Genomic DNA, 27,450 nt, shown 5'->3' with positions numbered 1-27,450 from the left:
TTTTTCCATTTTACCAATGAGCTCACTATATAGTCCTCTATATAGAATTCCCTAAATAGGGAGTAGTGAGTGAGTGAGTGATTTCGGACACAGCACAAAACTTTCCCAAACTCTGACCTTTATATGATTCGTTGCTGCATCATTGTGGAAGCCGGGATCTTTCTTCCACTCCACTGTGTTAATGTTTGTAGCTAATGCTAACTGCTAGGTAGTTAAGCTCAAAATTGAATAAAAGATGGTTACACGGGTCCAATTTTCTGACAGGGATAATACAAAGTGCCCCATCCATCTCCCCTCGCGAAACGAATAGACAACATGAAGTTGTGGCCCGACGTCAGCTACGTTGACATTGTCAGTTATTTTATTCTTAGTGAGGGCGTTGATGGCGATTGTACTAAAGAACTACAAAAGCATGGAGGCATACGGTTATCTACACAGTAATAAAACTGGCAAAATTATGTGTAAAAGAGAGGGCGAGTTTACTGTGGGTGGTAGAAATGGGCAACTGGACTTGCTTGAAGATTCTTGAAAACATTTCACCTCTCGTCCAAAAGGCTTCCTCAGTTCTGTCTGACTAATAGGGAGTATCAGATATTTATCCTCTCCTGAATCAGAATCAGAATTCTGATGACCAGCTCATCTAAGGCTACGTTTACATTACGTCGAATCAGCGGATCATCAGATTAACATTCTTAAAACGATTCGCGTTTACACTAAAACCGTTAGTCGTGCACACAGCAACACCAATACACGGATACGCTCGGCTCCGCAGGCATCCTGCGCTCCAAATCACTCCGCCCTGAACAGCGAGTGCCCTCTGGAGGGTGCGCACTCCGGCCCTGCGCAGCTCACAGAGCGCGCGAGTGAAGTGCACAAGCCACGATTCGGGACTGAGCCGCTGTGTGTGTGATCCCAGCGCATATCACTTACTACTTGCAAGTGGAAGGATGGCAAGCCTAAAGACAATCATAACTACACAATGAGCAGTATTTGCATCAGTATTTGCAGTATTTTCATACTTTTATACTCTTTAATGAAAGGTGATACAAGGCGGAAGTCCGCGCCGTTTTTCAGCAGTCGCGTCACATGACCAACGCCAGCGAATCAGGAAGGTGGATGTCACAGTGACGTTGTCCAATGAGGACGCCAGCTAGAGCTCAGCACAGCGTATCCGCGTATTCTCAATGTTTACACAGCACCGGACCAGATACGATCTAGATTGAATACGTGGACGCTGACGGATTCCCGTTTCCCGGCTTTTCCAGGTGGTTTAATGTAAACGGACAGTGCATCCGCGAAGAAAACGAGACAGATACGGGCTAATGTAAACGTAGCCTAAGGTGTCATTGAGGCATCATGTCGGTGACTCACAGGAGGACAGAGAGAGTCAGATTGCCATTGATCACCCTAACGGGCAATCCTTTGATCACCCTAATGACTCGCCGTTCACACACAGCCTCCAGTGACCCACACCAACATGATGCCTCAATCAGTACGTTTTACATGCACGTCAAAATCGAGCTGCTGTTGGTAATCGAGCAAAGGGTCCCAGCAGGGGTGCCAGAGAAATCCAATCCTACATGCACAAGTGAAATCGGGCTATTGTGCAAGGTGCATTGTGCACCCGAGCCACACGTGGCGCTACACGCCCCATCGTGTTGGTACACTTCCGGTTGTCGTCATGAAGAAGAGCTATAGTGTTGCCAGATACTGCTGACGTTTTCCAGCCCAAAACATGTTCAAATCCGCTAAAATGCACTTAAAACCCCCAATCTGGCAACACTAGCAGTTCCGTGTTCAAGCTGTTAGGCTTGCTCTAACAGACTATGGCTACAAACTGTCCGGCGCAGACCACTGTTTTGTAAGACAACTTATTTTGCACAATAATATTTTTCTAAAGTCCATTTTTTGCTTACAAAAATTTTTTTTTTTTTTGCTTACAATTTAACTTATGTCTTAAACACACAAAAAGTTCAATTGTTTTGTTTTTATTGACATTCTTCAGATGTTGGAGATATATATATATATATATATATATATATATATATATATATATATATATACACACACACAAATACAATGACTTGTTTATGTACACAATTCACAACTATGCAACAGCTGTACAGATGTATTTGGTGATACAGTAAGTGAGCTAAATTTTAACAGTGCAAACAATGCCACAAAAAGAAAAGATTCATGCCGTTGTCATGATTCGTTGTCATGCCGACCGAGGCTGTTGTGTTTCCCGCTTGTGGTCTCGTCACTTCCGGAAGTAGCTCGACAAGTAGCTCGATAGGGTTTACATGCACAAAGTAGCTTGGCAGAAATCGCATAAACTAGGTCGTGTAGCTCGATTCCGAGAAATCAAGTTCGGTTCAATTTCAGCCGAATTAAGGTGTATACATGGCATTTTGAACTTCGATTTCAGTCGAGCAACGGCAGAAATTCGATTCTCTCTATGTGCATGTAAACGTAGTGATTGACACCTTAGATGAGCTGGTCATCAGAATTCTGATTCTGATCCAGGAGAAGATAAATATCTGATACTCCCTATTAGTCAGACAGAACTGAGGAAGCCTTTTGGACGAGAGGTGAAACGTTTTCAAGAATCTTCAAGCAAGTCCAGTTGCCCATTTCTACCACCCACAGTTTACTATGACCTGGATGATTGAGAATCTTCACAGACAGAGGGCGAGTTTGCTTAAAGGCTGAGTTTGAGCCTAGCTACAGCAAAAACAAGAGGAAGTCATGCAGCAGCTGTCATCTGGAAGGGAAGCTGTCAGAGTAGAGCAATTGTATTGGTTTACTAATAATGTAGTGTTATATACTGTAAGTCACTTTGGACAAAAGCGTCTGCCAGATACCATCACCACAACTATAACCATATTAACCATAAACACCTAGTTCTAGTCTAATAGAACTCTACCAGCCTGCTGTACTGTATCGGCTCAAGTAGCAAAAACTAGGTCAGAGAAGTATAGGCTGACAATTTTAATGCAGATGCAAATGCTGTGAAACTTTGGAAAGTTAATTTTTAGCCCTGATGTTGATTCCTCTGTCTTGCTAAGTAGACAACTTGCTAATAGTTTTCTGTGTGAGCGGGCTTTATGCCTTCTCTCCCGGACCGAGAGAGAGCGCATCCTGATTGCTCCGTTTTGTTAAAGTGCATATCACGGGTAAATTCAGGAGCAAGATCAATGTAATTCTCCTATTTTATATTAAACTTTGGTCAAATATCTGTAACATTCTGCATTCTCTGCAATTTTTTTACCTTGCGCAATACCAGAAAAATTCAGTTGAAATCGAGCCATTTGAGGCGAATTGGTCCGCCTCTGAAAAAACTTGGCATTTGGATTTTCCAGGAAACATTGATTTTCGTGACGTCGCGTGCGGGACGCCTCCCTCTGAATCCTACGTCAGCGTTGGTTTGTTTATGAGAAAACGACCTGGTGGTTTTCTGCAAATTTCTTCAACGTTATCATGTAATTATTAAAATGGTTAACAGATGTATCGTAGGAGGGTGTAGCAACACCAATCTTGATGGGATTAGTACTCATCATTTCCCAAAAGACCGGACAATGAGAGAGAAATGGGAGCGCTTGGTCTACACAGGCTGTGCACTGAAACCGTGCAAAGCTCGCGCAGCCTGCTGGCGCTTCCGCATGTAACGTCACGATTCTGGCTCCAGACTCCCTTGGGATTTTTCCAGATGTGTTTTATTTTTTTCTGCTGTAGACAGATGGCCTTGTGCAAAATTACCCTTCTGGATGAGTGTGTAAAGGGACATACTTTCATATAAAAAAAAAAAAACGACATTGGTCCAGAATATGCCCTTTAAGTAGCCCAATCAGTGTTTTGTGTGGGTGGGCTTTGTCTTCTCTCCCAGACCTAGAGTATCAGTTCAGTGTATCCAGGAGTGTCATGGCAGAGTGCCCCAAAAAAAAAAAACTTTTTAAATTAGTTTATACTGCATGTTTTACTGAATTGATCAAGATTTAACTTTTATTTCCTCCAGAAGCTTTGAATTTGAGTGAGTCTAACTCTTAAAACTGCAGATCGGGTAATGGTTTAGAACAACACATGCACTATAATGGGGAATTGAATAGTTTTTGTTTGTTACAGTTAAAGTTTGAGTTTATTGAAATGTTTTAAATCATTAAAGCATAATGATTATCATAACTATACCTGCTTTTTGATGAACTTTGTTAACCACTGTCAGTAAGCGCAGGTTGATCGGAGAGGAGACGGATGTATGTGTAGGAAGAGTGTCTTTTATTATAAAAGAAACAAACCGGCATGTAGTCCAAAATGGCAAGCTGAATCAATAACGATAAACGGGCAAAAGGGTCAAGCGAGGCACAAACAGACTAAACTGGGCAGGACAAGATCGGAAAGCAAAACACAGACACGCGAGCCAATAACCAGGAAGACAGTACGAGAACAACTGGCTCAGTAATGGTGATAAACAACGTAATATTTCGCATCGTGTCGGTGTGTGCAGTGTCCGTTTATGTGCATGTTGATTACGCTTAATCCAGGGCAGGTGCTTGTCATTAGAGGCACGCACTGTTCAGAGTGCACGTGAGTGACAGTCCGTTTTTGCTACTTGTCTGACTGGACAAGTGGATTAAAAAGTTAATGTCGAGCCCTGGTCGTGTGATAGGATACGTCGTGACAGATGAGACTCAATTGGGATGCAAACATGGGTGTCTGTGTCATCATTTCCAAATGTCTACGTTTTTGTCTGTCTACACGAAAACGCTACCCCAGAGTTTTCTATCTAAAACGGGTCCAGGAGTATTTCCATTTCCAAAAGAGTCTGTTTTTGGGGCTCAGAAACTCTGGAGTAGTGTGGATGCCAGGTGTAAACATCACAAAAGTGATGTTTTAAAACTAAAACGTATTAGTGTGAACGTAGCTTAAATTTGTGTTTATCTGCACATCCCAAAAATGGATTTTACTCAATGTTGGTTTTCTCACACAGATTTTCACATACATACATCAAGTAATTTTATGTAATTATTTCATAAATGCTGTTCACACATGTTTATGAAAAACACATTTTCCAAAGTTGAAACGTGTTACTGGTGCTGGTATGAAAGTATTAAAATGTATAGTACTGTGTAAAAGTCCTAGGCATCCTATTTTTTTTTTCATACAAACTTTGTTATAGATTTCTATTTCATGACTTCTGCGTTAAGTCAGTACAAAAACATTTGCATTCCAAACGTTCATTTTCCAGCACAAAATTAAATGTAACAGGGAAAAAAATTGTATCTGAGCAGCATTTTACATAAGAGAGCACTTTTTAGATTTAAAAAAAGAAAACGTAATGAAGGCTCCTGGGTTTTGCTGCAAATTTAAGAAGCAAGTGTGACAGTGTCCAGAAGAACTGTGGCTGGTTCTGCAAGATGCTCGCTCAGTAAAACCTACAGCTCATTTCCTTATAAAACTGCACTTGTTGCACCTGAGACTATTTTTTTATTTATTTATTTAAAAGCAAAGGGTCGTCTCACACCAAATATTGACTTTTTTTCATGGCTTACTGGTGTTTATAGAATTTTTTTTTTTTTTTAAGCCATTTTTGGTCTACAGTATTTCTTTACATATGCCTAAGACTTTTGCACAGTACTGTATTTAGTTATTGACGACTACTTTTTTACATATTCTGAAAGTTATAAATGGTAAATATAAAAAATATGGTGGAACACAAAATTAATATTGGCTGGCCATAAATGTCAGTGTAATATGGAAAATACCAGATTTACAAAAGTAAGTTATGTAATCAGAGTTCAAGAATCAAACTTTAGTGTTTGACAGGTGCTCTGTGAATTGATTCTCTTTTTTTTTTCCTTCCCTTCTCAGGAAAGTTGATATTATCCCTTGATAAGGACACATACGAGCAGCTTGGCTTGGAGGGAAAACCATCATTATACAATCACAGAAAGCGTATGAGATATGGTAAAAAGTTTTATCAGCATCTAACTTAAGACAGCAACTCAAATTGTCTAAATCTGATAGTTTAATGTGCATTTTTGTCTATTGTGTTTCTACACTTGCAGTTGTAACTGTGGACCTCGCAGATAAATCTTTGGTTCCTGGTGCAAAGCGATACCAGCGAGTTCTGCTAAGTTTGAAAGAAAGAGTTCCACTGAGAAGTGACTTTCTTTTAACGGATTGCCATTCAGGTTTGTATTAGAGATCACTGTGATGAATATATACATATCCAGTACCGGCCAGTAGTTTGGATACACCTTTCAATTCAGTGGTTTTTCTTTGTTTTTATTCATTAAGATGCTTCATGTTTTAAAGTAATGATGAATGTCGTTTCTCTTTACTTAGTTGAGTGGTTATTGGCATAATATAGATTAGCTCTGTTCCACAACTGTATTATTTATCTATCTATTTATTTCAGTGTGGGGAAATAACAAGTCTGAAATGTCTGTCTGTCCAAATGTCAGCCTGTCTGAATGATGGACCAAAGGCCCAGAACAATGCAGCAGGCCCCAGAAGCTGAAGGGCTTTAGATGCCTGGAGATGGCTTCTCAGCTATTTCTAGGCACATTTTTGTGACCTTCAAAGGCCAAATTACACTAGACGTTAGTTGCTAATTACACTACAAACTGAATATAATTTACAAGAAAATGTCAGAGGATTCAAGAAAATCATGTTTAAACCGTGTAGGAAATGGGTGCCCACCCCACCGCCCGTCGTGATCAGTTTGCAGCAAGGGCGGAATTAATTTATAAGTTGCCAGCCCCATGGGCGGTCCCTCTTTGAGGGGATTCATCGTTCTCTCGATATATCATCATATTGAAGGACTTCAAGATATTTTCACTAGATTCTGTTGGTTTGTTTACCGACGCGGGCGCGGCCATATAGTTTTCGCTTAGAAATGAAACGAGCGCTCTGATTGGCTGTTGCTTCGGAGGTTCAGCCAATCGGAGAGCTCGATACACACAGCTCAGTGAAATCCACCCCAAGTCTCCCCAAATCACATCTATGTCTGTGACTTTGAAAACCAGCATCCTACCACATGAGTTTTGTCAAAATATCACATAAAATTGATTGCTAATTGTTCCAAATATCTGAAAATGTTGTATGACTATCTTGGGATAAAACCACCTGAACCAAAGACCTCTCAAAAATATATCTTATATACATAAACACCAGTAATAAATCATAAAACTAAATTGAACATATGAAATTACATGCATGATACAACATTACATGCATTGCCTCTTTTACAATTTTTCGAAAATTATGCGATATTACGGCAGATTATAGTTGAAATTGGGGCAGGCAACTTTTCAGAGTTGCCTGCCCTGTGGTCTGGCTGATATTTTCCATGAATTTCCTACACTGGTTTAAAGGTCATAGGCAATGGTTTTCAATTTATGCACACTTGAAACTTTATACGTTAAAAAACCCTCTGTAATTTTCTTCTGGTCCCAATAAGTAATAATTAAAATAAGTTAGCGCGGATTGCGACGAATTTCTGTTTGGCGATTTTCGTGACCACTCGGTGTGTGACGTCATTCAGGACCAACAAACCACTTGAGTTGAGTCCACTTCCGTTTACTTGCATTGCCGTTCGGCTTGAGTGCAGACGTGCGTTTGGGAATTTCCAAAGAAAAACCATGCCTTATTGTGCAGTGAACTGTAACAACGGGACCGGTTCAGGAAGAAGTTTTTACCTTTTTCCGAGAGAGGAGAAGAGGCGGAGAGAGTGGATTGTGCGCGTGAAGCGAGAGGGTTGGCTTTTTCCAGAAGAGGCTGAGAGGGTTGGCAGCCGGGTAAATACGCCACTCTGTACTCTGATCACTTTGACGATGATTCATTTTTGAAGAATCCCCATCTGTTGGAGAGTTTAGGTGTCAGTGTTGGACAGAGAAGGTTCAAACCTGATGCTGTTCCGACAAAATTCAAGCACAAAATCAAGCAGTCAAAGAAGAAACGGACCAGCAACACTCAAGCAAAAAGGAGAAGATTGGAGGTAAACATTTTTACCTTTTTCATTTAAATGCTCGTTAGTTGAAAAAAAAAATCATCGATAGACGAGGTGAGATGTCAGGGCCTGATATATCGACACCAGGAAATACCGCAGATGGCAGACTAATGTGGCCTACCAGCGCACTGTCAAGTAATCATTACCTATCTCCACTATGGCTTCGCAACAGCCATAGGTTCATACATATATGGTTTCGCCTCTCGATATTCAATTTGGAGAGTTCCTACTTCAAAATCACTTTCGCTTTCAGACATTTTACACAACCTCTCACGACCAAAGTCCGTACACGTGCTCGGTTCGCAAGTAAACACAGAACTGCTCCCAGTCTGTTTGCCTTGAATGACGTCACGATGACGGTCCCCTGGCGGTGAAAGTGCACATAAGTGAGATGTAAACAAACCTTTTGGAACTTGCGCAAACCAGTATATTTTAACCAGGGCTTTGAACCGGTTCAAGGAACGAAAACGAAAACCGGGAACTTTTTCTATTTCACATGGAACAGAAACGAAACCAGAAACTTTATTATTTTTTATGTTCCGGAACAGAAACGCTTATTAAAAATAATGGTAACCGGTTAATACCGGTTTTTATTTCGTTCCTCAAAGTTTCTGTAGCCTACAAATAGTCATTCTTCTCCTGCGCAAGTTTCTATGACCCGCTGGGGTTCACTTCCTGTGTGACGTTCGCTGATTGAATGGAGAGAGCGGGAAGGTGGACTGCTAGTGAATACTAGGTGAATTACTGAGTGTCTGAGCAAAGAAGAGTCTGAACGATGCCACCTCCCTATTGGCTGTTTGTAAAAATGTATCAATTGTTGCCCTTCCCACGGGAATCATCGCGGGCTCGAGAGACGAGACCTGACGAGTTAGTTCGTTGGTAGCAGAACAAAATGTCTGGACACAAATCGGGTTTTCAGAAAAGGAAAGAAAATAAACGGAGGGTTGAAAACACAAAAAAGGAGGCAGAAAATGCAAAACGAGTTTTAAGGTAGGACAAATGGTTACTTTTCTGAGGCAGCCCGCCGTGGCTGCAGGCTTTCAGTTGTCATTGAATGGTTACTTTTCTGAGGCAGCCCGCCGTGGCTGCCTGCAGGCTTATTTATTATAGCCCATTTAGTTAAAATAGTTTATATAAAATGTTTATAGTTATAGTTATGTGATGGTTGTCCTGATTTAGACTGGTGTTTTTTTGGGGGGGGTTGCGCGATGTTGCACCCGGGTCCAGATTAGGGCAGAACCGGCCCTGGCTACATTTCAGGTGTAGTTTGTTTTATGTATGTATGTACTTGCATAGATGTGTACTTCCAATATGGCGCCTAACAAAATCTCGCGGCGCAGTGACGTCATGCGGTAGCCCTCTATAGGGCCTGACTAGCCTTTGGTAACACACTAAACGAATTATCTTTCATTTTTGGCACTTTTTCTGTTTGTGTAGATGGGAAGACATACTGAGAATCCAAATCACCAACATTTGAAATAATAATTGTTTTGAATTATTTCTTGTCTTATTTAATGAAGGTTGTAATAGAATTAGCCTACATTTGGCTTAAGCTGGATGAGACAGAGACATAATTTTATAGCCATTTGTTAAACAGCTGACAGGGAACGTAATTAACCGTTCCGGGAACGAAATTTTTTTGTTCTAACCGGTTCGGGAACGTCTATTTAATGGTGGAACCCAAAACCGGAAACGTTAAAATTCCGTTTCTGTTCGGAACGAACCAATAGGAAAAAAATTCCGGTTCAAAGCCCTGATTTTAACCATTTTAGCGGAGCTTTCATGCGGGCCAAAGGCCCGTGCGAGCAGGGCCCCATACTTAAGAAAATATGGTAACCCATCGAGTTGATATTTCATGGACACACAGGGGTCTGTCCGTGCCCCTCGCGTTTCTGATTGGCTGTTTGATTTTGGCAGGAACTAGAAGCGTGAGCGCACCTACATAACTTTATTTTTGTCTACAGATAATTTCATATTTATCGGATTTTTCCACTGAGAACAACTCAAACAGCGCAACAAAATAATCATTTTTACAAACTTTAAAAAGATGGCAGAACAAGTTAACCAAGGAGAGAAAGATGAAGTCAAAACCTGGAAGAGAAAGAGTTTTGACAGAGGAAGAAAAGGAAAGAAGACTTGAAAGAGCTAGAGAAAGGCGAAGAAATCTTTCACAAGAAAAGCGACAAGCTGAAAGAGGAAAAAACGTGTAAAAAATGAATTAATAGAAATGATGAGTTGTAGGAATTTAATTCTAAATAGTGATGTTGATTTTGAAATCACTGCGAAATCCTTCGGGATCTGAGAAGTTGACCTGAATCCAGTCAGTGTTTTCATGAATCGTGTATCTTTTGTTTTCGAAACATTTTGCTATTAATCCCTAGAGCACACTGTAGTTTATAGTAATAAAAAGAATAATATACATGTGAGTTTGGAGAAATTTATCTTCTCGTGAAAAAATTGAAACACATCAAAATACATCACCAGCATGTTTGTTTTCATTTGAATGGAAGCTCTGCTATTAGGTAGTACCTAATTTTATATTATTCAATTTTAGGGTGCAAATTAGACACCAGGAAGATTGAATTCGCTTTTTGGGTTGTTGTTCTAGAAAATAAAGTTGATATTCTACGTTCCACCTCTGGTCCTTGCCTTTGACCTTTAAAGTTCTACTCAAGAAAACAGTAGCAAAGACAGGTCTAGAAAAAAGTATGGGGGCCAAGGATGTTCCAGTTGGTTACTACTTACTGGTCCTCCTATATAGGTACTATAATAACACTCATGAAGCATTATGTCAGCAATGACTATTTTTATACTAAGATTATAAGAAATTCAGTAATTAACAATACAACTCTTCTTACATAGAGTTACAATTTTGAGTACGCGATTCCAAGTAACTTTGGAACAAAACTTTTAAAATGACTCAAAGTTCGAAATGGTCATATCATTTGATATTCAGACTTGAATCTGCTGGACTACAACTTAGAAAAGAGAAGAAAATAAAAACTCCTATTAAAATATAAATCTACATCCTACAAAGCATATGACTGTCATTCTTATTATGAATGGGGGGGAAAATGCACATGATAACCATTAATTAGCAGCTTGGCACTTAACATAATACTGAACTGCAAAATTTCATGTTAACTGAACTCTTAATCAACTGACTGGATCAGTCAAATACTGTCAACCCTAAAACACTAGTTCAAGTGCATCGTGCAATAAAAATAACAGTGAATACTGAGTGTATTATCTCATCTCATCTCATTATCTCTAGCCGCTTTGTCCTGTTCTACAGGGTCGCAGGCAAGCTGGAGCCTATCCCAGCTGACTACGGGCGAAAGGCGGGGTACACCCTGGACAAGTCGCCAGGTCATCACAGGGCTGACACATAGACACAGACAACCATTCACACTCACATTCACACCTACGGTCAATTTAGAGTCACCAGTTAACCTAACCTGCATGTCTTTGGACTGTGGGGGAAACCGGAGCACCCGGAGGAAACCCATGTGGACATGGGGAGAACATGCAAACTCCGCACAGAAAGGCCCTCGCCGGCCACGGGGCTCGAACCCGGACCTTCTTGCTGTGAGGCGACAGCGCTAACCACTACACCACCGTGCCGCCTTGAGTGTATTATTATTATTATTGTCTTATTTAGTGTGTCACTCAGGGAGAGGGAGGTGCCTGTAAAGTTTGGCAGGGCAAGGACCTTTGGTGGCTGAGTTATGAATTTTTAAAGGCTGGCTCAAGCCAGGGCTCATCTTAAAGTTTTCGACGAACAGCGCTTTTGCGGGGGGGTCGGGGTGAATAACCAGCTGAGGCGGGGTCGTAGCAGGCCATGCCTGGGCTGGTTCGAAAGGACTTGGGGAGATGGAGGTGCCTGTAAAGTTTGGCGGGGCTAGAACTTTAGTTGGCCGAATTATGAAGTTTTAAAGGCTGGCTCTAGCCAGGGTTCATGTTAAGGTTTTTCGGGTGTTCTGAGGTGAATAGTGGGCTGAGCCGTGGTCGTAGCGGGCCATGCTTGGGCTGGTTCGAAAGGGCTCAGGGACAGGGAGGTGCCTGTAAATTTTGGTGGGGCTAGGACGATCGGTGACCAGAGTTATGAATTTTTAAAGTCGGGCCCGTGGGGGCCTCCGTTTCACAGGCCGTGTTACAACATAATGTATTTGCCCAGTGTAACATTTGGAAGAAAATTAGAAGTAGATTAGACCCATATCTTTATGGTTTTTCATGGGCCATCCGGTTTGATGCTTTTGAAATGCAGACGGACACATTCAAATTATTTTTTCGGTCATCCGGTCCGATGCTTTTGAAATATAGACAGACAAATGTGAAAATTACTAGTAAATGTCCACCGGCCCAGCCTTATTTCCCACGCTGTATTTTTATTATTTACTATTTACTGTTTGATCTCAAACACGTTAACAAGGCAAGAAATTGCACTAATTAACTTTTGACAAGGCACACCTGTGAATTGAAAAGCATCATCAAGGTAAACAGTGGATACTTTTTGAAGAATCTAAAATAAGAAAAAGATTGTTTTTAACCCCCCCTTTTTTTTTTTTTTTTTAAATCCACCGCTGGCCAAAAGGCCCGAAGGGGGATTATGTCATGGCGGTGTCCATCCCGGGAAGGGTGCTCACCTTCTGAAATCAACTCCTCTCACAATTTGTGGAGGAATTTCACCAAACTTGAAAATTGTGCGGCCCCCCCCCCCCCCCCAAACACACACACACATACTCTCAACGTTCATTCGCACACTGAACTCAGGAACTGCACATTTCACTTTACCTCGCTCATTTGCACTATTCCGCACTACCTCACCTTAACAGCTATTAGTTTGTTTATACTGCTTATTTCATGTTTACCTGCTATACCTCAAGTGCCTTTGACTGTTTATTTGCTCCAATTTATATATATTAATTAATTAGTGCTGTCAAGCGATTAAAATATTTAATCGCGATTAATGTCGTGACTGTCATAGTTAACTCGCGATTAATCGCACATTTTTGTCACATGAAAAGCCATTGTAATTCTCTTATCAGCATAAAAAAGTGAATGGGCTTGCTTTGTACCAATGTGTTTTTGTTTTTTTTTTTAATTGCAGAGCATAACACGTCTCGTCACAGCCACTGACATCCATAACTTCCATATTAGATGAGAAAACCAAGGGATGAAAAATAAAGTGCATATCATTGTGAAAATAAAAAATGTTTTATTTTACTCTTCATTAGTTTCTTTTGAAGAGAAGTATTTGCCATAAAAGAAGAAAAAAACAGATAACAAAAATAAAAACATTCATCATGCGTTCAAAAACGTTCATCATAGTGTGGCACTGTATTCTCTAATTCTCACTGCTTATAACTCTACACCTACCCGGTGGAGATGAGCTGGGAAACTGAAGACTGAAGGAACAGTAATGAAAAGTATTTTTCCAGTCTCACCTGTGAAAGGTAATCCCATGTGATCTCGTTTGGATGTTGGTACAGTTAAACGCAGCACATGAATGAGGCATCTTTATTCTCGGCTACTGTCTAGACGCTATACCAGAGACGGTTGAAGAATCTCCACTTTGCCCCATCCAATATGGCGGCGAGGATGTTTATATTGAAGCAGCGTGCGACAAGCCTCAACAGGAACTACGGGTGACTCGCAGGGCCAAATTAGAATTTGCATTAACGGCACTATTTTTTTTAATCGCGATAAATTGAGATCGCGTTAACGTGTTATCGCGTTAACTTTGACAGCACTAGTATATATGTGAGAGAGAGAGCGTGAGTGTTTATACTGTTTATTTCAATTATTCTATTTTTATTTATTGCATTGCCTGTTTGCACCATGGGTAAGAGAGGACTGAAATTTCATCTGTGCTGTATGTCGAGCATGTATAGCATATTTGACAATAAACTTGACTTGTATGTCAGTAGTACGCATATTGTTATTTTGTTCAATTCGGTCGCATTTTACCAGAGTTGTGGCCCTTGATTAACAACCTTGTACTTTTACAATTTCATGAAGGTGTGCTTGCCTTCTGACATCAACTCCTCTCATGATTTTTGGGCATATTTCTCGAAGCTTGGCAAAAGGCCTTGTTATATGACGGTAATGCACATATTGCGATTTAATTTCATTTATGAAAATTTTCCCAGAGTTTTGACCCTTCATTAAATACAGTGCCTTGAAAAAGTATTCATACCCCTTGAACTTTTTCACATTTTTCCACCTTACAACCACGAACTTAAAAGTTTTTTATTGAGATTTTATGTGATAGACCAACACAGAGTAGCACATAATTGTGAAGTGAAATGAAAATGATAAATGCTCTTCAAAATTTTAAACAAAAATCTGAAAAATGTGATGTGCATTAGTATTCAGCCCCCCTGCGTCAATACTTTGTAGAGCCACCTTTTGCTGCAATTACAGCTGCAAGTCTTTTGTGGTATGTCTCTACCAGCTTTGCACATCTAGACACTGAAAATTTTGCCCATTCTTCTTTGCAAAATAGCTCAAGCTCAGCCAGATTGGATGGAGAGCGTCTGTGAACAGCAATTTTCAAGTCTTGCCACAGATGAACAATGGGATTTAGGTCTGGACTTTGACTGGGCCATTCTAACACATGAATATTCTTTGATCTAAACCATTCCATTGTAGCTCTGGCTGTATGTTTAGGGTCATTGTCTTGCTGGAAGGTGAATCTCCTTCCCAGTCTCAAGTCTTTTGCAGCCTCCAACAGGTTTTCTTCCAGGATTGCCCTGTATTTAGCTCCATCCATCTTCCCATCAACTCTGACCAGCTTCCCTGTCCCTGCTGAAGAAAAGCATCCCCATAGCATGATGCTGCCACCACCATGTTTCACAGTGGGGATGGTGTGTGCAGGGTGATGAGCAGTGTTAGTTTTCCGCCACATATAGCGCTTTGCATTTAGGCCAAAAAGTTCAACTTTGGTCTCATCTGACCAAAGCACCTTCTTCCACACATTTGATGTGTCCCCTACATGGCTTCTGGCAAACTGCAAACGGGACTTCTTATGCCTGTCTTTCAATAATGGCTTTCTTCTTGCCACGCTTCCAAAAAGGCCAGATTTGTGGAGTGTACGACTTAGTTGTCCTGTGCACAGATTCTCCCACCTGAGCTGTGGATTTCTGCAGATCCTCCAGAGTGATCATGGGCCTCTTGGCTGCTTCTCTGACCAGTGCTCTCCTTGCTCGCTCTGTCAGTTTAGGTGGACGGCCATGTCTTGGTAGGTTTGCAATTGTGCCATACTTTTTCCATTTTTGAATGATGGATTGAACAGTGCTTCTTGAGATGTTCAGAGCTTGGGATTTTTTTTTTATAATCTAACCCTGCTTTAAACTTCTCCAGAACTTTATCCCTGACCTGTCTGGTGAGCTGTTTGTTCTTCAGTGTTCTCTAACAAACCACTGAGGCCTTCACAGAACAAGTGTATTTATACTGAGAGTAAATTACACACAGTGGGACTCTATTAACTAGGGGTGTGCAAAAATATCGATACGGCGATATATCGCGATACTTTGTCTTCCGATTCAATATCGATGCTCAAAATTTGAATATCGATATTTTTTCAAATAAATCATGTTTCAGACGGGTTGTAAATCCAGTACGACTTCCGCACCTCTGCTCCGCAAGGTGTCGCTGTGCCGCTCCCTCACTGCAAGGCACTCTTCGTCTTCTCTTTTTTCCCCGGCGGTTGCAGTGAGGAAAAAAAACAAGCAAGCATGGCTGTTAACGTAAACCTAGAGACGCCGCCGAACTTTAAGGCAGATGTTTGGAGGCACTTTGGATTCCAAAGGAAAGGAGAAAAAAACAGTGAGCCGGACAAAGAGTACGCACTCTGCAAAACCTGTTTCGCTCCAATTAGATATTCAGGTAACACAACAAACTTGCGAACTTGCTTAGCACGACACCACCCCGACATATTAGCTCAGCCGGAGACACCAAAACCGACCCGAAGCAAACTACACTGGACAGCGCCAAAGTCCTCCCGTCTACTTCAGTGATGTGTGACTTACTGTAATTGTGAACTTAATTTTCTCATTTAAGGCCAAAGGCAAGAAGCTGCACTTTATTTTGCATTTTTAATTTTAGTGTGTGTGAGACACTGCATTTTATTTTGAGTATTTACTCTAAGTTCAGAAGAAACATGATTCACTGAGGTTTCAGTTCAGTTTCAGTGTGTGGACACTGACCCACACTGCACTTTGTTTCATAATTGTGCTCAGGGAGACTAAGATGCCCACTGCACTTTTCAATGTGTTTCAGACAGTGTGTTGTTCCTGTAAAATAAGCACAAGTTAAATGTTCTCCGGTATATGTTCTCAAGTTTACAAAGAACAAATTGATATGAGTGTTGGCACTGAAATGTATGTGCAGTCTGCAGTGCAAGTTTTAAGTTTTCATAAAACAATTTGATTCTGCTTGTTAAGCAGCACTGATGTGTCCATGCTTACAGAAAAGTTGATAATACTAGCACAGAAATGGGAATTTTCTGTATGTTGTAGTGAAGCAACTCTTGGTTTTGCCAGCAGTGGAATAGAGACAAATATATGTCTGGCAAGAGTGTGTAGTTATGTATGTGAAATGTAATTTTACAGTGGTCAATAAATTCTGATTTTCTTCAGTGACACAGATATCGTGATGTGGTTGAAATTTCTTGCAATATATCGATTACCGCAGAATCGCTGTACCGTGATGTAATCGTGGGCAAAATATCGCCATAGTATCGTATCGTGAGGTATCTGGTGATACCCAGCCCTACTATTAACTAATTAGATGACTTCTGAAGGCAATTGATTGCACTGGATTGTATTTAGAGGTATCAGAGTACAGGGGGCTGAATACTAATGCACACCACATTTTTCAGATTTTTATTTGTTTAAAATTTTGAAGAGCATTTATCATTTTTGTTTCACTTCACAATTATGTGCTACTCTGTGTTGGTCTATCTCACAAAATCTCAATAAACTTTTTAAGTTCGTGGTTGTAAGGTGGAAAAATGTGGAAAAAGTTCAAGTATGAATACTTTTTCAAGGCACTGTAACTTGTACTTTGACAATTTCATGAGGGTGTACGTTCTTCTGAAACCAACTCCTCTCACAATTTGTGGAGGAATTTCACAAAACTTGGCAAAAGGCTTTGTTATATGACCGTTATACACATATTGAAATTTAGTTTAATTTGGGCAAATTTTACCAGAGTTATGCTCTTGATTATTAACAATCTTCTACTTTGACAATTTCATCAAGGTGTGCTTGCTTTCTGAAATCAACTTCCCTCACAATTTTTATCCCCTGCTGGCCGAAAGGCCCGAAGGGGGATTATGTCGTGGCAATGTCCCTCCCTCCCAGGAAGGGTACTCACCTTCTGAAATCAACTCCTCTCTCAAATTTTGGAGGAATTTCATGAAACCTGGCAGGATTCTTTGTTATATGTCAGTAATACGCATATTGCAATTTCGTTCAATTCAGTCGCATTTTTACCAGAGTTATGGCATAGTTGCCAGCAGGGGATATTATGCTGTCAGAGCACTCTTGTTTATTTACCACATAATTCTATGTTCCAGATGTTATTTCATAGTTTTGATATTTTCAGTATTGTTCTACAATAGAAAAAAAATGTCAATATACAGAAGAACCTAAGAATGAGTAGGGGTATACAAACGTTTGGCTGTTAGTGTATATATTTTATATCTGCATGTTTCCCCATTGGTACGGGGTATTTCCAGTTCTGTTCGCACTTTTAAATGAAGACGGAAGTAAATGGTTGCTAAAATTACAAGTGTTACAATTCTGGGAATGTGACTTGTTGCGTGGCATTTGTTGAAATGATGACTGACTACAGCTGGTACTAAATGCAGCAGCTAAAGTGCTGACACAAAAGTATCGGAATAAGCATTTCATTGGCCTTGATAAAAGGGTTGTGTGTACTTGGTCTTTGTGTTCTTACAACTTGGGATTGAAAGGCATATATTTTTAATTGGTATAAATCAATGTGCATGTTTGCCTTGTACAGGACTACTAAATGTCCCACAGAGGAACATGAAAAAAAAAGGCTATATTTTTCTTCATGCCTGCAAGTTGTGGAAGCCCCACCTTAAGACGCAGCGCAGAACACACTTCTATAGTTTACAGTGAATTTAAGAAATTCTAGCATGACTTTATTTGTTCCTTGTTTAGTAATAGTAAATTTTCCCCCCACTTGCTAGTTCTCCCCATTGCACAATAGCTTAGCAGGTGTTTCCCCTGAGACACATGAAGCCAACCACTGCATTTTTTTTTTTTCTTTTTCAAACTGTTGCTCATTCTGAAAAACTGGTGTTTTTCAGGGTTCACGGTTTTCCTACCACTGTCCAAAAACATGCCAGTATGTGGATTGGTCTCTGACTCTGAATTACACTTGGGTTTATATTGTGTGTCAGTGGTGTCTTAGTGGTTAAGATGCTGGACTACTAATCATAAGGTCATGAGTTCAAACCAAACCAGCACAGCCAAGTTGCCACAGTTGGGCCCTTGAGCAAGGTTCTTAACCCTCAGCTGCTCAGATGTGTAAATGAGACAAGGATAAGGGTGTCTGCCAAATGCCATAAATGTAAATGTAGTGTGCAAGTGTGTGATGCCCTGCGATGGCCTAGCATCCCATCCATGTATCCCTGCTTTGCACTCATGGATCTACTTTTACTTTTTCAATCATTTTCGTATTGTTTCAGATGCACGTAAATTGTATTTAGTGCATCAGGGTACTATATGAATAAAGCAGTATTAGTCATAATAATGTTATTATTGATGCCCTGCTCTGTTAGTGTTCACATGAAGCTTCTTTGCTATTGCTTAAGCTACAGTCACACTACAGCTCGCAATGCTTTGCAATGGGTTATCAATGAAAATGAGGCATTTTGGTGATAATGCATGGTGATATACAGGCGAGCTAAAAGTTATGGTCACACATCAGGTGAACACTTGACTGTCTCGCCTTTGCGTGCTCGAGCGGCTGTGCTCGCTCACAGGACCCAGTCGCTATGGGAAACGCCTGATGCTGATTCGGCACGCTCATATGAGGACGCTGTTTTCACAGAGGCTTTGCAAAGTAACATCATTATTAGTCACATTTGTTTCTAGCCATGTTTATGACTCTACTTTCGGTTTCGTTTGTGTTTTTATTTTTATTTTTTTTTTTTTTTATTTTATTTTTTTTTGTTCTGACCTTGCCTCACGTTTTGTTTTTGTAACTATCACGCCTGCTAATAAAAACACTTCCTGTATATCGATCTGTCTATCGCCGCATACGTGACAGAATACTTCACAAAGTCTCGGTGAAGTGTCCTTATATGCACGTTCTGATTGCACTCAAATCAGCATCAGGTGTTTCCCATAACGACTGGGTCCCAAGCGCATGCACAACGCACTCCGAACGATCCCTGAATGCAAATACACTTTTTAAGTCTCGGGGAAGATTAGGCTATGCCGAGCCGCTGTGTTGATGAGGCTCCCGCGAGCATCAGGGACATGGATTCGAGATAAATGCATTTCAAGAGGCTTGAAGAAGGTTCCCCGAGCTTCAGAAAATATTCCCAAAGCCATCTGCTTAGTTTGCCGACCAAAAACAACAACACCAAATTTCAGTGCATGCATTGAAATTTTTCATGATGTTTTTGGCCGCTCATAAGGTGGACACACACCAAAAAACAACTCGCAAAGCTCAGAGAACATTTGCAGTGTATTATACGATTGATGGCAATGCTACCAATTTTTCATTGTCAAGTATTTCCAAACCCATCACGAGCTGTAGTGTGACCAGGGCCTTAGTGATTGTCTCATCTCATTATCTGTAGCTGCTTTATCCTGTTCTACAGGGTCGCAGGCAAGCTGGAGCCTATCCCAGCTGACTATGGGCGAAAGGCGGGGTACACCCTGGACAAGTCACCAGGTCATCACAGGGCTGACACATAGACACAGACAACCATTCACACTCACATTCACACCTACGGTCAATTTAGAGTCACCAGTTAACCTAACCTGCATGTCTTTTGGACTGTGGGGGAAACCGGAGCACCCGGAGGAAACCCACGCGGACACGGGGAGAACATGCAAACTCCACACAGGAAGGCCCTCGCCGGCCACGGGGCTCGAACCCGGACCTTCTTGCTGTGAGGCGACAGCGCTAACCACTACACCACCGTGCCGCCCCTTAGTGGTTGTATGTGTGTTTAATACAGTGTTTTCTGGGTGTGTGTTAATCTGTGTCATTCTCATTTCTTAGACCGAGATGGACATCTGAAGGTTCTCTTGTCTCAGTATGCATATGAAAAGTGTAGGCCTACTCTTAGTACCCACAGTCTGAAAGATCTGTTGTGCCCATCACTTGACTCTTCAGATCTTCAGGGAAAGAGAGTTTCATGCACCCCAGAGCTCTTCCTGGAGTGGCTGGGGGCAGTCAACCTCAATATCAGCTGGTGGGTATTCTGCGGAATTGTTTGTTGAATATGGCATTCCTTCCGTCGGGCAGATGTGTTATTGATGTTTTGCAGTGAAAACTCAGCTACAAGTTTCCTATCCACGTATGCATGTCCAGAGCCATGCAGTTCTGTGAGCCAGGCTCTGCTTTGCACGGTAACTGGACTCCTCCCTCCTGAAGACATCTCTGCACTACTACAAGAGCTGAGGTAAATTCACTTGGCTTTAGAACTTAATTTTTCTGTTGCTGTGTCTTTTTATATCCCAAAGAATCATATAATGAAGTATCTGTAATGATGAAAATAATAACATGAAACAATCTCAATCTCTCTGATCGTCCAGAAGGTATTTTGATGCACCAAAGTTTGCAGTTTGGGTCTCTCTCACTGTGCACGGCTTTGTGGATAGTCCTGTGTGCTGGGGAACGACAGAACATGGTTTCCTCAAGGGGGGAGAAAACTTCTACAATTTTGTTTGCTTCAGGAATCAGGATTACTGGTTGCACATGGCTACTGGTGCACATGATGGCTGTCCACCTTGATGAACTATCCATGGATTGGAGAAAAATTTTATGTTTCTGACTTACGGAAATTATTTCCTGAAGACCTTTTTATCTGTATGGAAATGAAATTTTTTGTTTTATATAATTATGTACTGTATTATGTCTTATTTGAACAAAGCAAAACCAAATAATAGTAAAATCTTGCTAACAGAACACATTGTTGATGATAAAATCATGTAAAATTCTTTTGAACAGTATTACATTTCGTGCATTACCGCAAACTACAAGGTCTATTTGTGTCATGATTTTAAACAGTATTATTGATAGCAGTGCAGTATTGCTTTATGGGGTATTCTCAATGTGGCAAAGAATTTATCAAACACCCCCCACCTTCTCATTCAAAGTATCGTAGGAGCAGTGCAAAGGGGAAAAAAATAAGAAGCGAATATTACCCAGTAGTGGGCATGACAAGTTCTCGCTCCCGAGTGCGTCACACTCAGGGTCAAACCACATGCCGAAATCGGAGCAGTACAAGATGGAAGAGAAATCAATACTGGCTAGATCAGGTTTTCCATCTACATTCCTTTGAAATAGTGTAAAAAAAAAAAAGAGGAATGGAAGAGGATGAAACAGACAAAGTTTTTAATGTTATTGATATCACTTTTTAATACTGCCCATCAGAAACACTTTTTCTTCCTTGGTCAGAGGTAGGGTTTGGAGATGTCTGTTCCTGAATCACCTGGTAAGATGAACAAACTGCACTAGCATTCCCCTACACACAGCCGTTCATATTTTTCACCCATTTCCTGAGTGAAGAGTCATGCAAGTGTTTACAGAATATCTGAAGTATTTAAGAGCACCAGGCCAAGTATGGAAAACTGCTACATGAAATAAGAACCAGACTGATTGCTAACACACACTGGGAGATCAAACCTGTACTGTATCAGTTACACTGGTTGCCAGTCTCTTTACACATTCAGTATAAGCTGCTTCTTTTAGCTGCTCCCGATTAGGGGTCGCCACAGCAGATCTTTCGTCTCCATTGCTCCCTGTCCTCTGCATCCTTCTCTACCACACCTGCCACTTTCATGTCCTCTCTCACCACAGCCACGTATCTCCTCTTTGGCCTTCCTCGTTTTCGTGTGCCTGGCAGCTCCATCCTCAACATTTCTCCTTCCAACATGCTCTGCATCTCTTCTCAGGATGTGCCCATACCATCTCAGTCTCATCTCTCTTAGCTGAATTCCCAAGCTCTCCACATGTGCTGTCCCTCTGATTGTGCTCGTTCCTTATCCTGTCCAACCTCCCATCGCAAACCTTAACATCCTCAACTCCTCCACCTCCAACTTTGCCTCCTGTCTCTTCGTTAAGGGTACGGTCTCCAATCCATACATCACAGCTGGTCTCACGACTGTCTTATACAGCTTACCTTTCACTTTTGCTGGGACTTTCCTATCACAAATGACTCCCGAACTCCTCCTCCAACTGCTCCACCCTGCCTGCACTCTCCTTTTCACCTCACTATCGCAGCCCCCATTTTCCTGCACAGTTGACCCCAGGTACTTGAATTCACCAACTTTCTTTACGTCTACTCCTTGCATCTCCACTACACTCTCATCCCCATTCTCACTGATGCACATGTATTCTGTTTTGCTACTGCTCACCTTCATTCCTCTTCGTTCCAAACACATTGTGTAAGCTACATGTCCTTATTTCCAAAGCCCTTCCCAGTCTTGCTCCTGCCCGTCTTTCCTTACTTTCCATCGCAGACTCTCCTGTATAGTGACCATTAATCTGGCTCTATTACTAATTTCATATCTCAGCTGAACACTTCATTCCTCACAGGTTTGAATAAGTAAATGCATCATTTAATGAGTAAGCAGTACAAAGCATGCGATCCAGTTTGTGACTCAGTCTTGCTGTGTTCTTTTTGATTTTGCAGCTGTGAAAGCTTCCACAGTAGTCGTTAGCTGGCTCATTAACAAATCGCACAAAATTCACTGTGATAGTGTTAATTATTTTATATTGGTTTATAACATTTGACAAATGTGTGCAATATAGGAAATGTATAATTAAAATTTACTCAAGCCAAACTGGGCTTAATGTGGAGAAAAGGAAAAATGTTAAAGTAGAATTCTATGAGTATGACCTCTGTTATGTCCTAGAAAGGTTTTATGCATCTGGTCCATGTATTGGTGCTCATATTTGCATCGCTGTTCATGGTGCCGTTCACGGCTTGGATGAGGTGGTGCTTATATTTAAGGTCCAGCGTCACAACTTCTCATTCCATTTCATATACAATTATTTGCTTTGTAATATTACAGAAAATCACTTACAGTGGTGCTTGAAAGTTTGTGAACCCTTTAGAATTTTCTATATTTCTGCATAAATATGACTGAAAACGTCATCAGATTTTCACACAAGTCCTAAAAGTAGATAAAGAGAACCCAGTTAAACAAATGAGACAAAAAATATTATACTTGCTCATTTATTTATTGAGGAAAATGATCCAATATTACATATCTGTGAGTGGCAAAAGTATGTGAACCTTTGCTTTCAGTATCTGCTGTGACCCCCTTGTGCAGCAATAACTGCAACTAAACGTTTCCGGTAACTGTTGATCAGTCCTGCACACTGACTTGGAGGAATTTTAGCCCGTTCCTCCGTACAGAACAGCTTCAACTCTGGGATGTTGGTGGGTTTCCTCACATGAACTGCTCGCTTCAGGTCCTTCCACAATATTTTGATTGGATTAAGGTCAGGACTTGACTTGGCCATTCCAAAACATTAACTTTATTCTTCTTTAACCATTCTTTGGTAGAACGTCGTTGTCTTGCTGCATGACCCACCTTCTCTTGAGATTCAGTTCATGGACAGTCCTGACATTTTCCTTTAGAATTCCTTGGTATAATTCAGAATTCACTGTTCCATCAATGGTGGTAAGCCATCCTGGCCCAGACGCAGCAAAACAGGCCCAAACCATGATACTACCACCACCATGTTTCACAGATGGGATAAGGTTCTTATGCTGGAATGCAGTGTTTTCCTTTCTCCAAACATAACGCTTCTCATTTAAACCAAAAAGTTCTATTTTGGCCTCATCCGTCCACAAAACATTTTTCCAATAGCCTTCTGGCTTGTCCACGTGATCTTTAGCAAACTGCAGACGAGCAGCAATGTTCTTTTTGGACAGCAGTGGCTTTCTCCTTGCAACCCTGCCATGCACACCATTGTTGTTCAGTGTTCTCCTGATGGTGGACTCATGAACATTAGCCAATGTGAGAGAGGTCTTCAGTTGCTTAGAAGTTACCCTGGGGTCCTTTGTGACCTCGCCGACTATTACACGCCTTGCTCTTGGAGTGATCTTTGTTGGTCGACCACTCCTGGGGAGGGTAACAGTGGTCTTGAATTTCCTCCATTTGTACACGGTCTGTCTGACTGTGGATTGGTGGAGTCCAAATTCTTTAGAGAAAGTTTTGTAACCTTTTCCAGCCTGATGAGCATCAACAACGCTTCTTCTGAGGTCCTCAGAAATCTCCTTTGTTCGTGCCATGATATACTTCCACAAACATGTGTTGTGAAGATCAGACTTTGATAGATCCCTGTTCTTTAAATAAAACAGGGTGCCCACTCACACCTGATTTGTCATCCCGTTGATTGAAAACACCTGACTCTAATTTCACCTTCAAATGAACTGCTAATCCTCGAGGTTCACATACTTTTTGCCACTCACAGATATGTACCATTGGATCATTTCCCTCAATAAATAAATGACTAAGTATAATATTTTTGTCTCATTTGTTTAACGGGGTTCTCTTTATCTACTTTTAGGACTTGTGTGAAAATCTGATGATGGTTTAGGTCATATTTATGCAGAAATATAGAAAATTCTAAAAGGTTCACAAACTTTCAAGCACCACTATATGTTCAGAAGCATTTCTATAGGGCATTGCTGTAGAAGATTGGTTGATATCATTTGTTTGCTGTTGTAACAGTTAAGTCAAAACTATAAAGTACAGACTAACATTTTAAACATTACTGAGTATCATGTTTTAATGAGTAATTCTAGACAACTTTAGGGTGGAGCAAATAACACAAAAGGATGTCGCAAAGAACTCCGGGGTAACATCTAAGGACCTACAGACCCTCTTGCATAGAGCAATGTCAATGTTCATGAGTCCACCTTTAGGCAAAGACTGAATAAGAGTGGTGCACATAGTGGAATAGCAAGAAGGAAGCCACTATTCTCGAAAAAGAACACTGCTGCCTGGCTGAAGTCTGCTCAAGCGGGTAAGCCAGAAGTCTTTTGGAAGGATGTTCCATGGACCAATGAAATCAAAATAGAACTTGTTTGTTTGTTTAAATGAAAAGTAGTGTTTGGCAATAATGAATCACTGCATTCCAACATAAGAACCTCATAAAAACTATGAAACATGGGGGTGGAAGTATCATGGTTTGGGGCTGCTTTGCTTTTTGTAGTTTCATCATATTGTAAAATACTTTGTGAGATGGCTATCTGATGATAATTGTTGGCTAAGAGCTAAAATGTTTTTCAACTTCTAGATAGGTGTCCAGTGGTTGGTTGATAATGAAATAACTAATTACTAGATTGTACCCTAATTACAGTACCTGTTTAGTATGATATAATTCATTTGCATACCATTGTGTGAACAACTGCCTGATACGTAATTTATTATTATATTTAACAATTATTCACCAAGGGCGGCACGGTGGTGTAGTGGTTAGCGCTGTCGCCTCACAGCAAGAAGGTCCTGGGTTCGAGCCCCGGGGCCGGCGAGGGCCTTTCTGTGTGGAGTTTGCATGTTCTCCCCGTGTCCGCGTGGGTTTCCTCCGGGTGCTCCGGTTTCCCCCACAGTCCAAAGACATGCAGGTTAGGTTAACTGGTGACTCTAAATTGACCGTAGGTGTGAATGTGAGTGTGAATGGTTGTCTGTGTCTATGTGTCAGCCCTGTGATGACCTGGCAACTTGTCCAGGGTGTACCCCGCCTTTTGCCCGTAGTCAGCTGGGATAGGCTCCAGCTTGCCTGCGACCCTGTAGAAGGATAAAGCAGCTAGAGATAATGAGATGAGATGAATTATTCACCAAAGGTGAAGTGAATATCGGTAGATAATAACCGAGGCAAAGTCAAGGTTATTATTCACCAATATTCACTAAGCCTAAGGTAGATATAATTAAGTATAAATACACGTGATTTTTTTTTAAATCTTATTTTAAAAAATAATTTGTCAATCTTCAAAGGCAGCATGCAAATAATGCGTGCAGACTTGTCTCTTATCTATGCCGAGTCGCTTAAAATACTTTGTTTTGAAATAGGTCAAATAAATCACAATTCCACCTTTTGAATAGTTTTAGACCAAACTTGATAGCATTTTTAATGCTTTTAGGAACAGTATTTTATTTCATAATTTCTAATTCTTCTTCAGAGTGACAAAGTGCTTGGCTGCCATTTTGTCGAGTCGCTGGTGGTAGAGCCCTGCACTCCCGCGGGACCCGCCGCAAAGCAGTGTGGCGCGGGACAAATTTTGAAAGCTCATTGCGGGCAGGACCAGAAGTGCACATATGCAGACAGGAGCAGGAGTGCACATATGCAGGCGCGGGTGGGAGCGGTGATGAGCTGCAGTCCCGCTAACTAAAAACGTGTTTTAAACAGGTTACACAGTGACGGTAGGCTTGACTCAATGCTATCCCAGAAATCCTTCCTGTAATATGCAAATTTGGCTGTCCAATCAGAGGCGGCCAAATTTGCATATTACAGGAAGGATTTCTGGGATAGCATTGAGTCAAGCCTACCGGCACTGTGTAACCTGTCTCTCTGATTAGAGTTGTAGACTAACTCAAGCAGTAAATCACTTCACTCATGGTACAAAGCAAGCCCATTCACTTTTTTATGCTGATCAGGGAATTACAATGGTTTCTCATGTGACAAAAATGTGCGATTCGCAATTAAATATTTTAATCGCTTGACAGCACTAATTATTATTATTAGAGACACTACATGCTGAATTCAGAAACAAGGTAAATAATAAATGTGAACGTGAGCTGTAGATATTTATGCTCAAATCCACTCAAAGTAGGGGGCGGGGCACCATCACGCTGTGTCAAGACAAGAACTTTCCTGAGAAATAACGCGAACATCTGCATCATGCGGGATTTGCAGGCGGGAGCGGGACTGAAAATCATAATTCTTTGTGGGCGGGAGCGGGACTGAAAAATCATAATTCTTTGCGGGCGGGAGCGGGACTGAAAAATCCGACCCGCGCAGACCTCTAGCTGGTGGTGACAATCAAGAAATAATCAGTCTCTCGACCAGTCACCGCATGTGATTTCCTATAATCATCTCTGTATTTATGGTAATTATGATTAACAATCGAATGTGCTGTGCTATATCATGAAGTTTTGTGTACATTGTAAATTTGCCAAATAAAGTGATTCTGTTCTGATGAATGC

The 27,450-nt window shown here is 41.0% G+C and overlaps 1 protein-coding gene across 1 annotated transcript in view; it reads left to right on the top strand.

Annotated features, from left to right (window-relative positions):
- rpp40 (ribonuclease P/MRP 40 subunit) overlaps positions 1-21,197 on the top strand; it is a 45,907-nt gene extending 24,710 nt beyond the window's left edge. The window contains exons 4-8 of the mRNA XM_060905759.1: positions 5,866-5,961; positions 6,063-6,188; positions 20,285-20,477; positions 20,553-20,687; positions 20,821-21,197. Coding sequence (XP_060761742.1) covers positions 5,866-5,961; positions 6,063-6,188; positions 20,285-20,477; positions 20,553-20,687; positions 20,821-21,019 — 749 coding nt within the window. The 3' untranslated portion in view covers positions 21,020-21,197. The remainder of the gene's footprint in view (positions 1-5,865; positions 5,962-6,062; positions 6,189-20,284; positions 20,478-20,552; positions 20,688-20,820) is intronic.
- The last annotated feature ends 6,253 nt before the right edge of the window (positions 21,198-27,450 follow it).

The sequence above is a fragment of the Neoarius graeffei genome, chromosome 23, assembly GCF_027579695.1.
Source record: "Neoarius graeffei isolate fNeoGra1 chromosome 23, fNeoGra1.pri, whole genome shotgun sequence".
Taxonomy (NCBI): Eukaryota; Metazoa; Chordata; class Actinopteri; order Siluriformes; family Ariidae; genus Neoarius; species Neoarius graeffei.
Note: the sequence above shows the minus strand (reverse complement) of the source record. Positions and strands in the feature narration are given on the sequence as shown.